The sequence below is a fragment of the Bison bison genome, unplaced genomic scaffold (assembly GCF_000754665.1).
Source record: "Bison bison bison isolate TAMUID 2011002044 unplaced genomic scaffold, Bison_UMD1.0 scf7180017864035, whole genome shotgun sequence".
In the NCBI taxonomy this organism is placed as follows: Eukaryota; Metazoa; Chordata; class Mammalia; order Artiodactyla; family Bovidae; genus Bison; species Bison bison.
In genome coordinates, this window is record NW_011494607.1 from 8,217,939 (window position 1) to 8,231,993 (window position 14,055).

The 14,055-nt window shown below is 37.1% G+C and overlaps 1 protein-coding gene across 2 annotated transcripts in view; it reads right to left on the bottom strand.

The window, feature by feature from the left end:
• Nucleotides 1-14,055, bottom strand: part of RNGTT (RNA guanylyltransferase and 5'-phosphatase) — a 240,518-nt gene that overhangs the window by 200,675 nt on the left and 25,788 nt on the right. For both annotated transcript variants that reach the window (XM_010834696.1, XM_010834697.1), the window contains exons 5-6: nt 6,057-6,132; nt 4,510-4,750 (exon numbers count right to left, since the gene is read on the bottom strand). In XM_010834696.1, the coding sequence (XP_010832998.1) occupies nt 4,510-4,750; nt 6,057-6,132 (317 nt within the window). The remainder of the gene's footprint in view (nt 1-4,509; nt 4,751-6,056; nt 6,133-14,055) is intronic.

A 14,055-nucleotide genomic window follows, 5' to 3' on the forward strand; every position in this document is an offset into this window, starting at 1 on the left:
TCCAAAAACAGAGAAGGGAAGCTTGCTGCTTTCAGCAATGGCAGACTAGCTTATTTAGACTAATTGTGTAGCCATGAGAAAACACTACAAAACAAGTTAAAAGTACCTGTTTTAAGACATCAGAGAATTATAAAGGTGGTAAGGACCTGAAGCCAAGAACTCAGAAAGAATGGAATTCCAGTGAGATGTGCTAGACAGCTGGCATAATTTTTCTCCTCTAGGATTTTCCTCTATAGGCACTGTTTCAAAAACAGTAGCTGAGAGGGTAAGAAACTGAACAGAACTTTCAGCATTTATCACAAGAATGGGAAAACAAAAACTAGAGTACCAGGCCATCAAGGAGAGGTCCTGCTTAATTTTCCAGGCTTTCAGTTAGAATTCCCAGAGGACCACACTCTAGGAATTGGGGTGAACCAAAATCAGACCAGCTCTCAAACTAAAGCCCAGCTTTTAACAGGTCAATTCCGAACTGAGTTAAGATTCTCTACTCCTATCTTGTGTAGGAGCAAAAGTAAATCTTCTCTGAAGGAAGATAACGTGGTAAAGAGCCGCAAATCATTTCCGTAATTTTTCATACATAATGTCTAGCTAGCAGAAATACCCAGGTATGAAGAAAACAAACAAACAAAAAACTACAATTGACTAGAAATCAAAGGACACAAGAAGAAAAAAAAAAAAAGAAAGACCCAGAGGATAGCTGTACATTAGTTACTTCACATGGGCTTTCAAATAGGCTTAATAAATTCAAAAACCTAAATGACAAGATGCAGAATCCCAGTAGAGAACTGAAAGTTATTTTAATACTCAAGCTGAAATTCCAGAAGTGAAAGTAAAATAACTGAAATTAAGAACTTAATGGATAAATTTAACAGCAGCACAAACTTAAAACAGAGAATTAAAACACTTGGTCAGAAAAAAATATCGAGACTGAAAAAAATGAAACAAAAGGATAGAAAGTACTGAAAAGAACATAGACAACATTTTAAGAAATAATAAAATATAAAAGGTCTATTGGGTAGAAGGAAAGAGATGAAAAAATTGATTTAAAATAATATTTGAAGAGATAATAGCCAAGAATATCTAAAACTGATAAAAGAAAAATCCAACCATAGATTCAAGGGTCACTGCAAGTAGGAAGCTGGAAAAATGCAAAGAAAACCACAGGGAGAAACATCATAGTAAAACTGCTGAAAATCAAAACCAAAAAGAAATTGCCTTCAAAGAAGCAACTTCTCAAAAGAAATGAATTACAGAATAGGATCTTCAACATGCCAACACAGAAGTCAAGAACCTGGGTTTCGAAGAACAACTGTTCTTCAAAAAGATGAGGAAAATAAAGGCATTTTCACACGAATGTGAAATGTGTCACCTCAAAATATATAAAGCAAAATCTAACAGTACTATAAGGAGAAACAGGTAAATCCATAATCATAGTGAGGAATTTTTAAATACTCCTGTGAGTAACTGACAAAAAAAACAGGAGAAACCAGGTTTGGGTTTGCTTTTATTTTACATCATTTTTTTTCCCCTAAAGAAACATGCACTTCTCTGCTAGTTTCCTCTTATGCCACTGGAGCTCTTTTGTAACAATAAGGATTTAATGGTACTTAATATTTTTAAATAAATGTCATTTTTAAAACATTTCTGCTGGCAAAGAAAAATAAATGCTGCAAACTTAACTCATTTTGTAAAATCAGTTCAGTTCAGTTCAATCGCTCAGTCGTGTCGGACTCTTCATGACCCCATGGACTGCAGCATGCCAGGCTTCCCAGTCCATCACCAACTTCCGGAGCTTACTCAAACTCATGTCCTTGAGTCAGTGATGCCATCCAACCATCTCATCCTCTGTCATCTCCTTCTCCTGCCCTCAATCTTTCCCAGCATCAGGGTCTTTTCAAAGGAGTCAGCTCTCCACATCAAGTGGCCAAAGTACTGGAGTTTCAGTTTCACCATCAGTCCCTCCAGTGAACACCCAGGAGTGATCTCCTTTAAGATGGACTGGTTGGATCTCCTTGCAGTCCAAGGGACTCTGAAGAGTCTTCTCCAACACCACAGTTCAAAAGCATCAATTCTTCGGTGGTCAGCTTTCTTTATACTCCAACTCTCCCATCCATACATGACCACTGTAAAAACCATAGCCTTGACTAGACAGACCTTTGTTGACAAAGTAAAGTCTCTGCTTTTGAATATGCTGCCTAGGTTGGTCATAACTTTCCTTCCAAGGAGTAAGCATCTTTTAATTTCATGGCTGCAGTCACCATCTGCAGTGATTTTGGAGCCCCAAAAAATAAAGCCTGACACTGTTTCCCCATCTATTTCCCATGAAGTGATGGGACCAGATGCCATGATCTTAGTTTTCTGAATGTTGAGCTTTAAGCCCACTTTTTCACTCTCCTCTTTCACTTTCATCAAGAGGCTCTTTAGTTCTTCTTCACTTTCTGCCGTAAGGGTGGTGTCATCTGCATATCTGAGGTTATTGATATTTCTCCTGGCAATCTTGATTCCAGCTTGTGCTTCCTCCAGCCCAGCGTTTCTCATGATGTACTCTGCACAGAAGTTAAAGAAGCAGGGTGACAATATACAGCCTTGACGTACTCCTTTTCCTATTTGGAACCAGTCTGTTGTTCCATGTCCAGTTCTAACTGTTCCTTCCTGACCTGCATACAGGTTTCTCAAGAGGCAGGTCAGGCGGTCTGGTATGCCCATCTCTTTAAGAATTTTCCACAGTTTATTGTGATCCACACAGTCAAAGGCTTTGGCATAGTCAATAAAGCAGAAACAGATGTTCTTTTGGAACTCTCTTCCTTTTTCGATGATCCAATGGATGTTGGCAATTTGATCTCTGGTTCCTCTGCTTTTTCTAAATCCAGCTTGAACATCTGGAATTTCATGGTTCACATATTGCTGAAGCCTGGCTTGGAGAATTTTGAGTGTTACTTTACTAGTGTGTGAGATGAGTGCAACTGTGCGGTAGTTTGAGCATTCTTTGGCATTGCCCTTCTTTGGGATTGGAATGAAAACTGACCTTTTCCAGTAAACCGTTTAAACTTTTACACTTTTAAATACTAGATCATAATTCAAGAACACATTAAGTATATGCTTCTAATTAATGTTACTCTTAAAAAATTCAGTTGAATTCCCTCATAAAAATGATATAAGAGGGTAATCATCTATGCGTTATGCTAGTAGACTTTCTTTAGAATATGATACTTATTTTTCCAGGTATGTGATTCAGTAATTTCAGATATATATAAATCCAGAAAATAAGTTAGAGTAAAAAAATATGTTCTTTTTGAAATTAGTTTCATGTTTCAAAGCAATTTATACACTTGTTAGTGGTGGTAGAATGCTGAAGTTTGAAATATGTACGTATTAACAAAATGTTTTCCAAACAAGAAACTTTAAGTCCCAAATAATTATATTTTATGATTTACATTTAAGGCATTTTCTTCCCTGCCTGTGAATCAACACCTACTAAGAAATGAGTTGTGAGGTATACTGCTTACTACTCAACAATGGTATCCCACATACCTGAATGATTAACTTTATTAACAATTAATTACCACCACATTTTTCCTAACTTTCCGCTTTGGCCTACAACATATACTTCTGTATGTACAGTCACAACCAGCATTTTTCTTCTCAATATATCCCACTACCCCACCAAGAAAAGAAGGTAACACCTAATGTTTTTTGTTAGGCCTTGTATTTCTAGAAGATTAATAGGAATTGCTTACTGAAGAAATAAGAGTCTTCTGAATTCAACTTTACAGAAAAATATGAAAGTGCCACCCATGGAAAGGAGAATTTATGTATAAAGTTATTTTAAATATGAGACAAGTTTGTAAAGCACTAGTAAAAATATTCACTTTACATTTAGTTGGAATCTCACATCTTTTGCAAAGAAACAATAAATTCTCAATCTAACATCTAACAGTTCTTTGGTTTACCTAAGAAATAAAAATGGGATAAATTTATATAACTGAAAATTTTTTGTAGAAAAGGCCATGATCCATGGCTATCAAGAATCTTTGGGAGGACAGGAAACTCTCCTCAATGCTTTGTGGTGACCTAAATGGGAAGGGAATCTAAAGAGGGGATAACTGTGTATGTATAACTGATTCACTTTGCTGAAGTGAGGAAAGTTCACTTTCCTTTGCTGAAAAGTTCACCTCCTTTGCTGAAGGAGGAAACGAATACAACATTATGAAGCAACTATACTCCAATAAAAATTAATTAAAAAAAAAGTCTTTGGGGGACTTTCCTGGTGGTCCAGTAGTTAAGACTCCACACTCTCACTGCCAAGGGTCTAGGTTCAATCGTCAGTTGGGGAACTAAGACCCCACAAGCCACGTGGTGCAGTCAAAAAAAAGAGTCTTTGGAAATAACAGGTATAGAGAAACCTTACAAATCCAGCAAAACAAACATAGTCAACATTCTATTTGCATAAATCTCAATAAGCCTGTAGAGGAAAAAGGTAAAGACTATAATAATAGCTTTAAACATTACCAATTTTAAACGTTCTTTTCTCCTTTTACCAAAGGAGGCGCTTGACCCAGGTTCTGATTCCTTTTTTCCATCCTCGTCCTCATCTTCATCTTCATCATCCTCAAAACACCAATCTGGCAATAGAGGTGGGGGTGGTGCTTCCTCTATATCACCATAGCGACGAAAAAGTTCTTTCAAGTAATCACCCTTATAAATTCCTGGTGGTCTGGCTTGAGCAAAAGTAGCAACTGCTGCTTCAATACTATGGAAAATAAACACCATGCAATTTCCTCACTACTCTCCATTTATGCAGATTTATCAAAATTCTCTTATTATATTTAAGGCTACTATAACAAAGTATAATAGAGGTTTCATAAAATAGATGCATCACAATCCCTACTCTCAAGGCATTCAATCTACTAAGACAAATCATTTTGAAACAGTTTTAACACAAGGTACATGGTATTTCCTAAACTCTAAAGGTAAACTGCAATGAGTGTAATGAGGAGACCCAGGTGGAGTCTGTAAAGAATTTAAGTAAACCCTTAAAGGTTGAGGTCTGATTGTAACAGAAAACACCAGTCAAGGAAAAGCAACATGAAGATAAAGTAAAAGCATGCTGGTTTTTCAGGAACTTTCAACAAACCCAAGCGTTAAAAGAGCAGAGGTCACCAGAGCGAGGCTAAGCATAGGCTGAGTCTGACATAGCAGTCGACATAGTGTAGAGTTACCTTTTAGAGCATCTGAAAGGGCAGAAAGGCAGAGGCAGAATGTATGCAGTAGAGAACCACAGAGGATAAGTGAACAGGGAAACATATAATCACATGTCTACTTCAGGTGATTATATTCAGAGAAGGACTTACTGCATGAAAGGCTTTGTAAACAAAAGACCTTTAAAGTATATGAGGAAATTCAGAAATATCTCATTCTCTAATCTCTCAGAATCTAAAAAGACACTTTACAAGTTAACAGGTGCTCATAAAGACCTGTTGATTGGCTTAAACAGAGTAACTCAGTCCCCCAGAATACCTTTATATTTAAGACTATTATACAAAGCACAACAGAAGTTTTATAAAATGGAGACACCACAGTCCCTACTCTCAAGGCATTCAATCTACTAAGAGACAAACCATTCTGAAACGGTTTTAACATAAGGTGCGTGGTATTTATGGTATTTAAGCTTTTTCTAATACTCAGCAGCTATTTTTTTTAAAGGTACTTAAAAATGAAATGAAAAACAACAGTAGTAACCTCCAAGGTGAAAACATACACAAAATATTGGGAGAACTTATCTCTGATAATTCTGAAAGATGTGAAAAAAAATCTGGGAAAGAAAATGTATAGTATTTAGGATCCATAAGCACTCAACATGCTACTTGGTAGAAAACATCAGTAATGAATGGTATTCTAAAGATTAACCAAATCTAAAATAAAAACCACTGAAATCATGTTAATCATTACTTCACCAAAAACCTAGAAATATAAAATGCTAAAACTGAAAAAAAATCAATAAAATTTTTTATCAATTACTAAATATATCTTCTTTCACTACAACAAGAAACAAATACCTCCAATCCATTTTCTCCACCAAGAAGGCACATATGAGGAAACCAGTACGATTGAAACCATGGGTACAATGAACACCTAGAAAATAAAGCAGTTTTGATTTAAAATTACAAATCACTTCAGAGGCCACATTTCACTTCAAAATTCCAACCTGCAAACAAAACATTTCAATCATTTTATAAAATAACCACATTTTTAAAACTCAGCCCTCTCTTATAACTATTAAACCTGTCAGCTTAAATTGCTTGGAATTTAACTTATAGCACTAGCAAAAAGTGTAAATATAACATACTGATTTATTAATTACAAATGTTTCTAAGGTCTAAAGTTTAATTTCAAAACTAAAAGATCCAAGCATTTTACATATGGAGATATTTCATCAAACACACAATTCTAAAAGACACACATACATACCCACACAGGACATTTGACTGGATACAGAAATTGATGAATATACAGTACAATAAAAATAATACTACTTTAAAGTTCTCTAGAAGCCAACTTTACATTAGCCTATAACGTTTCAAAATAGACTTTTAAAAGGAAAAACTGCTGAGAAAAAGAAATTTGTTTTTGTTAAGCTTTTTTTCAGAACATATTCCAGGTAAGTATGGTCCTATCTTTATAATATGCAAAGCTACAAATGAGCTTCATAACTTCCAAAAATGATTGCATTCTCAAATCATTTTAACTACTTTGAAAATGTAATAAAAACGACTTGGTGTACATTACTAAATTATCACATTTTAGAAAATCCACTTCAATGGCAGTTCAACACAAAACAGAGGAAGAAGCATCAATGAAGCCAAGAAAACTAGCAAGGAAATCATCCACTAATCTCTATGTGAGATTAGGGTTTGACTGACAAGGGTCCTGGTGATAGGAATAACACGGAGAGGCAGACGGAAGAAACATTTAAGGTAGAATCTGCAATCTGAGGGATCAATTACTGTCAACACTGATAGAAAAGATGTAGAAGGAGTCTTCGGTTCTGACTTGGATGACTAATTAGGCAGTGATACCACCCACCAAGTTACGAAATACAGGAGTTTGTATCAGTTTACTGGGCAACACAATGAGTACAGCTGGATGTGCAGAGTCAACACAGTGAGCACACTTGGACGTGCAGAGTTTAAGGTTCTTAATAGGAAGTCCCCTGGTGACCCAGAGGGATCCTAACCTTCCAGTGGTTAGGATTCGGCGCTTTCATTGCAGAGGCGTGGGTTCAATTCCTGGTCAGGGAACCATCCCTATGCCTGGTGGTGCGGCCAAAATACAAAAAAAAAAATGGGAGGGGGGCAGTGTTTTCTTATGAGACTCAAAAATATTTGGAAATAGGGTAAAGAGCTTCACAGAAAGGTCTAGCTGGAGTTGTGGATTCATGATCAGCATATAGTCAACTACAGAAGGTGTCTGTGGTGTAGATAAAAATCACTAAAAATGGGTAGAACAAGAAAACATAAATAAAGATGGAATGTGAGGAAAACTAACCTTTCAAGAATAAGTTGAGGGGGTGGGAAGGCATTTTAAAAAAGACTAAAAATGAACTTTCATGGGGGCCAAGAAAATAAAGAGAACATGAACATAGGGTCATGTTTACCAGGGAAAGAGGAAGTCCCAAGCACTGTGTAAATGTCACATGAAGATAAGAACTGAAAGTCGCTATTTGTTTAGAGGGAGGACTCCAGATTGCAATGAGGTGAATAGGAATGGAGGGATTTGAGTATCAATCTTTTGGAAAGTGTGCTGGGAAGGGGAAAGGGACATATAAAAGAGCAAGAAAAGGTTTTTTGGGGGCAGGGTAATATTTTAATATAAGAGGTTTAATACGTTTATAGGCTGAGAAAGATCTGGTTAATTCACAGAGGTTGAAAGTAATAGAGAACAATGATGTAACTGAAATGAAGTTTCCTAAGAGATTTAAAAAAATAATAATAAAGAGATCAGCCTTGAACAAAAAAAGACACTCCTTAGAAATAAGCTGCTATAATCATGAAACTCTATAAAGTCATCATCTCCAGTACTCTGTAAGAAAAGATGCCTCAAAAATTATGCAAAGATGTCAGTTTATGTAAACAGACTTTTTTATTCAACATGTATCAACACAATATGTAAATTTCCTTTCTACTTTATATTTGAGACCAATTTAAGCAACAAATACTCTAATTTTTGGAGAAGGAAATAGCAACTCACTCCAGTATTCTTGCCTGGGAAATCCCAACAGAGGAGCCTGGCAGGCTACAGTCCACTGAGTCTCGAAGAGTCAGACATGCCTTAGAGACTAAATAACAACACTCTAACTTTAGATATGTTTCTCATCTACACCACTACTGTTTTTGCATCTCTTTAGAGCAAATATTTTTACAAATAACATATGTACGAATAATTGCAATCAAGTGATTAAGTCATGTGATGATACACAATTTAAGTACCAGTGCTCTTTTAATATTCTTTGTTAAATAAGTACATAAAGTTTTACTTTATTGTTATACTTCAAAGTATTAATAAATGACTAGATTGTTAAAGTAAGAAAAGCGTGAAGTAAGAAACATAAAAACCTTCAACAAAACAAATCTCTATAGAAAAATATGGAAGATCATGTACCTGATTTTTTTTTTTAATTTCATTAAATAGGTATACTACAAGCCTAACCTCATTTATCTTCAATGTTTAGGAGTTGGGGAGGGGAAGCTTTTTTTTTTTTTTTTCCAGTTTTCCTCTGTTCATTATGAGAATGGGTCCATCTAGTGGCAAGCAGAGCACAGTTTGTAAGTAAAGATTAGCTCTTGATTAACTATTTCAAGTCACTTCTTATTCAAATTTGTTATCATTTTCTATTCTAAGCTAACATAAGGAAATAAATTTATACAGAATCTCAAAAAGTAACATTAATCTATATATTAAGGAAAAATGATAGTCCTTTAAAATCTCAAATTAAGAAAGGAAAACAATCTCCCCAACAAAAAAAGAGAACTGGGCTTTAACTATAAAAATATACATACTGAAATGACTATAAGTATAAATTAGGAAGAGGTGACTTATACAGGGCTGGTGGCAACATGGCTTTCTAAATACTGCCTCATCTCAATATACACAACTTCCTTTTTATCTCACTAATCAGATAAACTTATTTTTAGTATCAAAAACGTTACCTGATGAGTCTAAATAAATGATTCTCGACTGGGGGTGATTTTACCCACCCCCCTCCCCAGAGGACATCTGGCAATGTCAGGAGACTTTTTGTTGTTTTTTTGGCTATGCTGGGTCTTCGTTGCTATGCCAACTTCTCTCTAGCTGTGACAGGGGCTACTCTCTAGTGGCAGTGCCAGGCTTCTCACGGCAGTGGCTTCTCCTGCTGTGGAACGTGGGCATACAAGCCTCAGTAGTTGCAGCATGGGGGCTCAGCAGTTGCAGCTCCCTGGCTTTAGAGCACAGGCTCAATAGCTGTGGCACACGAGCTTAGTCGTTAGGTGGTATGTGGGATCTTTCCGGAACAGGGATCAAATCTGTGTCTCCTGCACTGTCAGGCAGATTCTTCACCACTAAGCCACCAGGAAAGTCCCAGAAGACAATTTTAATTGTCACAACTGGTGGGGTGGCATAACACCTCATGGGTAGAGGCCAGAAATGCTGTTAAACATCCTACAGTGCACAGAAGAGTCCCCCAAAATAAAGAATTACCCTATTTAAAATGTCAATAGTGTTTAGGTTGAGATTCCTCTGGTCTAAATGAGCCAAAAATAAGAAGAAGAAGAAGAACAGCAAGAGGAAACTATTATTAAGAACTTATTACACGTCAAGTAATCTTAAAAAATTGTTATATAATCAAAAGAAAAAAAATTTTTAACAAAATTTACATGCACTACTCATAAAAATATATATTCGAAAATCTGACCTATTTATAACTAGAAACACCTAAAATAATTAGAGGCATTAGTTAAGTTACATATTTTTTAGTCTACCATTTACAAAGAAATCAGTCATTTCTCTTTTAACAAAAACCAGTCTTTATTTCTGCAGCCCACAAAATTATTATCCTCAATTTTCAGCACAAGCAAACAAATGCACCATAGCTCCATACATGATCTCTTATTTGTCATTATAATTTTTAAAAAAGCTCTTAAAAATTAAGATTTGGGGTAGATCATTTGGGGACAAAACCTGACCTGAGCTGATGTGACGTTATTTATAGTCTATTTTTCTCACTTAGTGTGAATGAATATTCATGTATTTAACTGCAGAAATGTTCATGTGTTTAATTATGGAATGCTCTCTATACCTAGATTATTTCTAAATACTACTTTCCACTTAAAGGAACCAGGTTCCTTAAAGGAATAACCAATTCCATGTCTGGAAAACACGTTATACCAGAAAACAACGAAACTGTCAAAGACTGATGGGGTGCTATCAAAAAGATACAGAAATCAACTTGAAGGGGCTCCCACTGGCCTAGGATAAAGCAATTTGGGCATAAGAATAAATACTGACTATAAATGATTTAAATATATCAACTACACAAAAATTCATGAGTTCAAACAGATACTCCAAAAAGAAATAATAATAAGATTAATCAGTCACCACCAGACATTGGTAAGATACCAATACATTATTCTGGAAATTGATAAATAAAACAATCAGAAATTTAACTTGCCTTTCCAGTACAAACTGCATTTCAGGATAATCAAATTGTTGAGAAGGAATAGTTCTTTGCTAAAGAGGAATTCCAGCTAATTCATGAAGAAATTAGCCAATCAGAAAAATCATTGTTTTGCAACTCCTAATGAAATATCAGAAGAAGGTAACAGTCATCAACAGATTAAAAAAAAAAATTAGGTAAAAGACAGATTAAAGAGTAACAGAGGAAATAACATGCCACCACCTGTCCCTACTTACTCATCTTTGTACCCCTAAAAGTGGGTCCACCAGACATTATGTGCTAACTGATGTAGGGTAAAAGGAAACATACGACACCAACTATGAAGTATTCTTGCTTAAAACATGTAATTATGCCTCCTGTTTTAACTACCAGTTTACAAGACAGACAGGGGACAAAGGAAAAAGTTAACTAATACTATGAGGAGGCACTCAGGTAAATCCAGATAATGGAACATTTTATAGGACAAAGACCTGATTTCTCCAACAAAGTGACAGCATTTAAAAGAGAGAGAATCATAAAAAACAAAATGTAGTATTTGGATACTGCTGGATCCTGGTTTGAAAAATCTAACTTTAAAAGGGGATTGAGGAAATCTAAAAGTGGACTAAGCATCAGATGACATTAAGGAATTTCTCATTATTCTGTTTGGTATAACTGCATGGTGGTTATAAAAAAACAAAAATTCTTCTCAGTTAGAGATGCATAATGAAACACTTTTAGTGAAATGACATGGTATCTATGGTTTGCTTTAAAACTCAGAAAAAAATTTGTTAGGAGAAGGAGAGGAAAAATGAAAAAAAAATCAGTAAAATGATAATTAGTGAAGCTGAACAATGGATACATAAGGTGTCATTTTACTATTCTCCCTACTTTTGGTATGATTGAAAATTTCCACTATAAAGATAAATTAGGGGGTACTGCCCCCAGGGATTATGAGATTATGAAGCTGTAGTTCTTGGGCTGGAGAAGGAAATGGCAACCCACTCCAGTGTTCTTGCCTGGAGAATCCCAGGGACGGCGGGCCCTGGTGGGCTTCAGTCTATGGGTCGCACAGAGTCAGACACGACTGAAGCAACTTAGCAGTAGCAGCAGCAGTTCTTGGGCAGGTCTGTGGTAAAGACTCTGCCTGCCAAGGCAGGAGACACAAGTTTGATCCCTGGGTCAGGAAGATCCCCGGAGAAGAAAATGGCAACCCAGTCCAGTATTCTTGTCTGGGAAATTCCATGGAAAAGGAGCCTGGCAGGCTACAGTCCTCTGGGGTCGCAGAGGTGTTGGACAAGACTTAGCCATTAGAAAACGTCTGAAGCTTCTATGTGTTTCAGAACTCTGTATCTCCACTAACTCTACAGTATCATCCCACAACTAGGCTAACTGCATGTACTGACAGTCACATCAGTTAATTTAAAGATTTTTTTTTTAATCAGACTAACTTTGAAAATAAATGTGTCTCACTTTTGCCATGCCATCAATGTCCCCTAGTGGTCACAGTATCCTTCAGCAAGAATGTGCAGAAGGCTGATAAAAACTGCATCTCAAAAACACAATTAAAACACTGTAAAAGCAGGCCAATATTTTCTGATCCTAAGAACACAGACTTGATTCTTTAATTCTTTTGTTTGAGAAGATGATATGAGAAACCATCTCTAAGACCAGTTTCTGTTACTGTCTTCTCAGTATTACTACAATAAATAATTGCCACCCCAACCTGTGCTCCAAACTGAGCAGACCCAAAGGAAAAGTTTCCACTTCAATCCAATGAACAGAATCACAGTCCAGTGATATAAAACAAGTAATATATAATAATGAATACTGTATTATACCACAGTTATAATTTTAAACCCATCAGTTCAGTTCAGTCGCTCAGACGTGTCCAACTCTTTGCGACCCCCATGAATTGCAGCACACCAGGCCTCCCTGTCCATCACCAACTCCAGCAGTTCACTCAAACTCAGGTCCCTCGAGTCAGTGATGCCATCCAGCCATCTCATCCTCTGGCGTCCCCTTCTCCTCCTGCCCCCAACCCCTCCCAGCATCAGTCTTTTCCGATGAGTCAACTCTTCGCATGAGGTGGCCAAAGCATTGGAGTTTCAGCTTCACCATCAGTCCTTCCAATGAACACCCAGGACCAATCTCCTTTAGAATGGACTGGTTGGATCTTCTTGCAGTCCAAAGGACTCTCAAGAGTCTTCTCCAACACCACAATTCAAAGCATCAATTCTTCGGCGCTCAGCTTTTTTCACAGCCCACCTCTCACATCCATACATGACTACTGGAAAACCCATAACTGACGGACCTTTGTTGACAAAGTAATGTCTCTGCTTTTCAATATGCTATCTGCTGCTGCTGCTAAGTCACTTCAGCCGTGTCCGACTCTGCGACCCCATAGACGGCAGCCCACCAGGCTCCCCCATCCCTGGGATTCTCCAGGCAAGAACACTGGAGTGGGTTGCCATTTCCTTCTCCAATGCATGAAAGTGAAAAGTGAAAGGGAGGTCGCTCAGTCGTGTCTGACTCTTAGCAACCACATGGACTGCAGCCTACCAAGCTCCTCTGCCCATGGGATTTTCCAGGCAAGAGTACTGGAGTGGGGTGCCATTGCCTTCTCCGAATATGCTATCTAGGTTGGTCATAACTTTGCTTCCAAGGAGTAAGCGTCTTTTAATTTCATGGCTGCAGTCACCATCTGCAGTGATTTTGGAGCCCCAAAAAATAAAGTCTGACACTGTTTCCCCATCTATTTCCCATGAAGTGATGGGACCAGATGCCATGATCTTAGTTTTCTGAATGTTGAGCTTTAAGCCCACTTTTTCACTCTCCTCTCACTTTCATCAAGAGGCTTTTGAGTTCCTCTTCACTTTCTGCCATAAGGGTGGTGTCATCTGCGTATCTAAGGTTATTGATATTTCTCCCGGCAATCTTGATTCCAGCTTGTGCTTCTTCCAGCCCAGCGTTTCTCATGATGTACTCTGCATAGAAGTTAAAGAAGCAAGGTAACAATATACAGCCTTGACATACTCCTTTTCCTATTTGGAACCAGTCTGCTGTTTCATGTAAGGTTCTAACTGCTGCCTCCTGATCTGCAAATAGGTTTCTCAAGAGGCAGGTCAGGTGGTCTGATATTCCCATCTCCTTAAGAATTTTCCAGTTTATTATGATCCACACAGTCAAAGGCTTTGGCACAGTCAATAAAGCAGAAATAGATATTTTTCTGGAACTCTCTTCCTTTTTCCATGATCCAGTGGATGTTGGCAATTTGATCTCTGGTTCCTCTGCCTTTTCTAAAACCAGCTTGAGCATCTGGAAGTTCACGGTTCACATATTGCTGAAACCTGGCTTGGAGAATT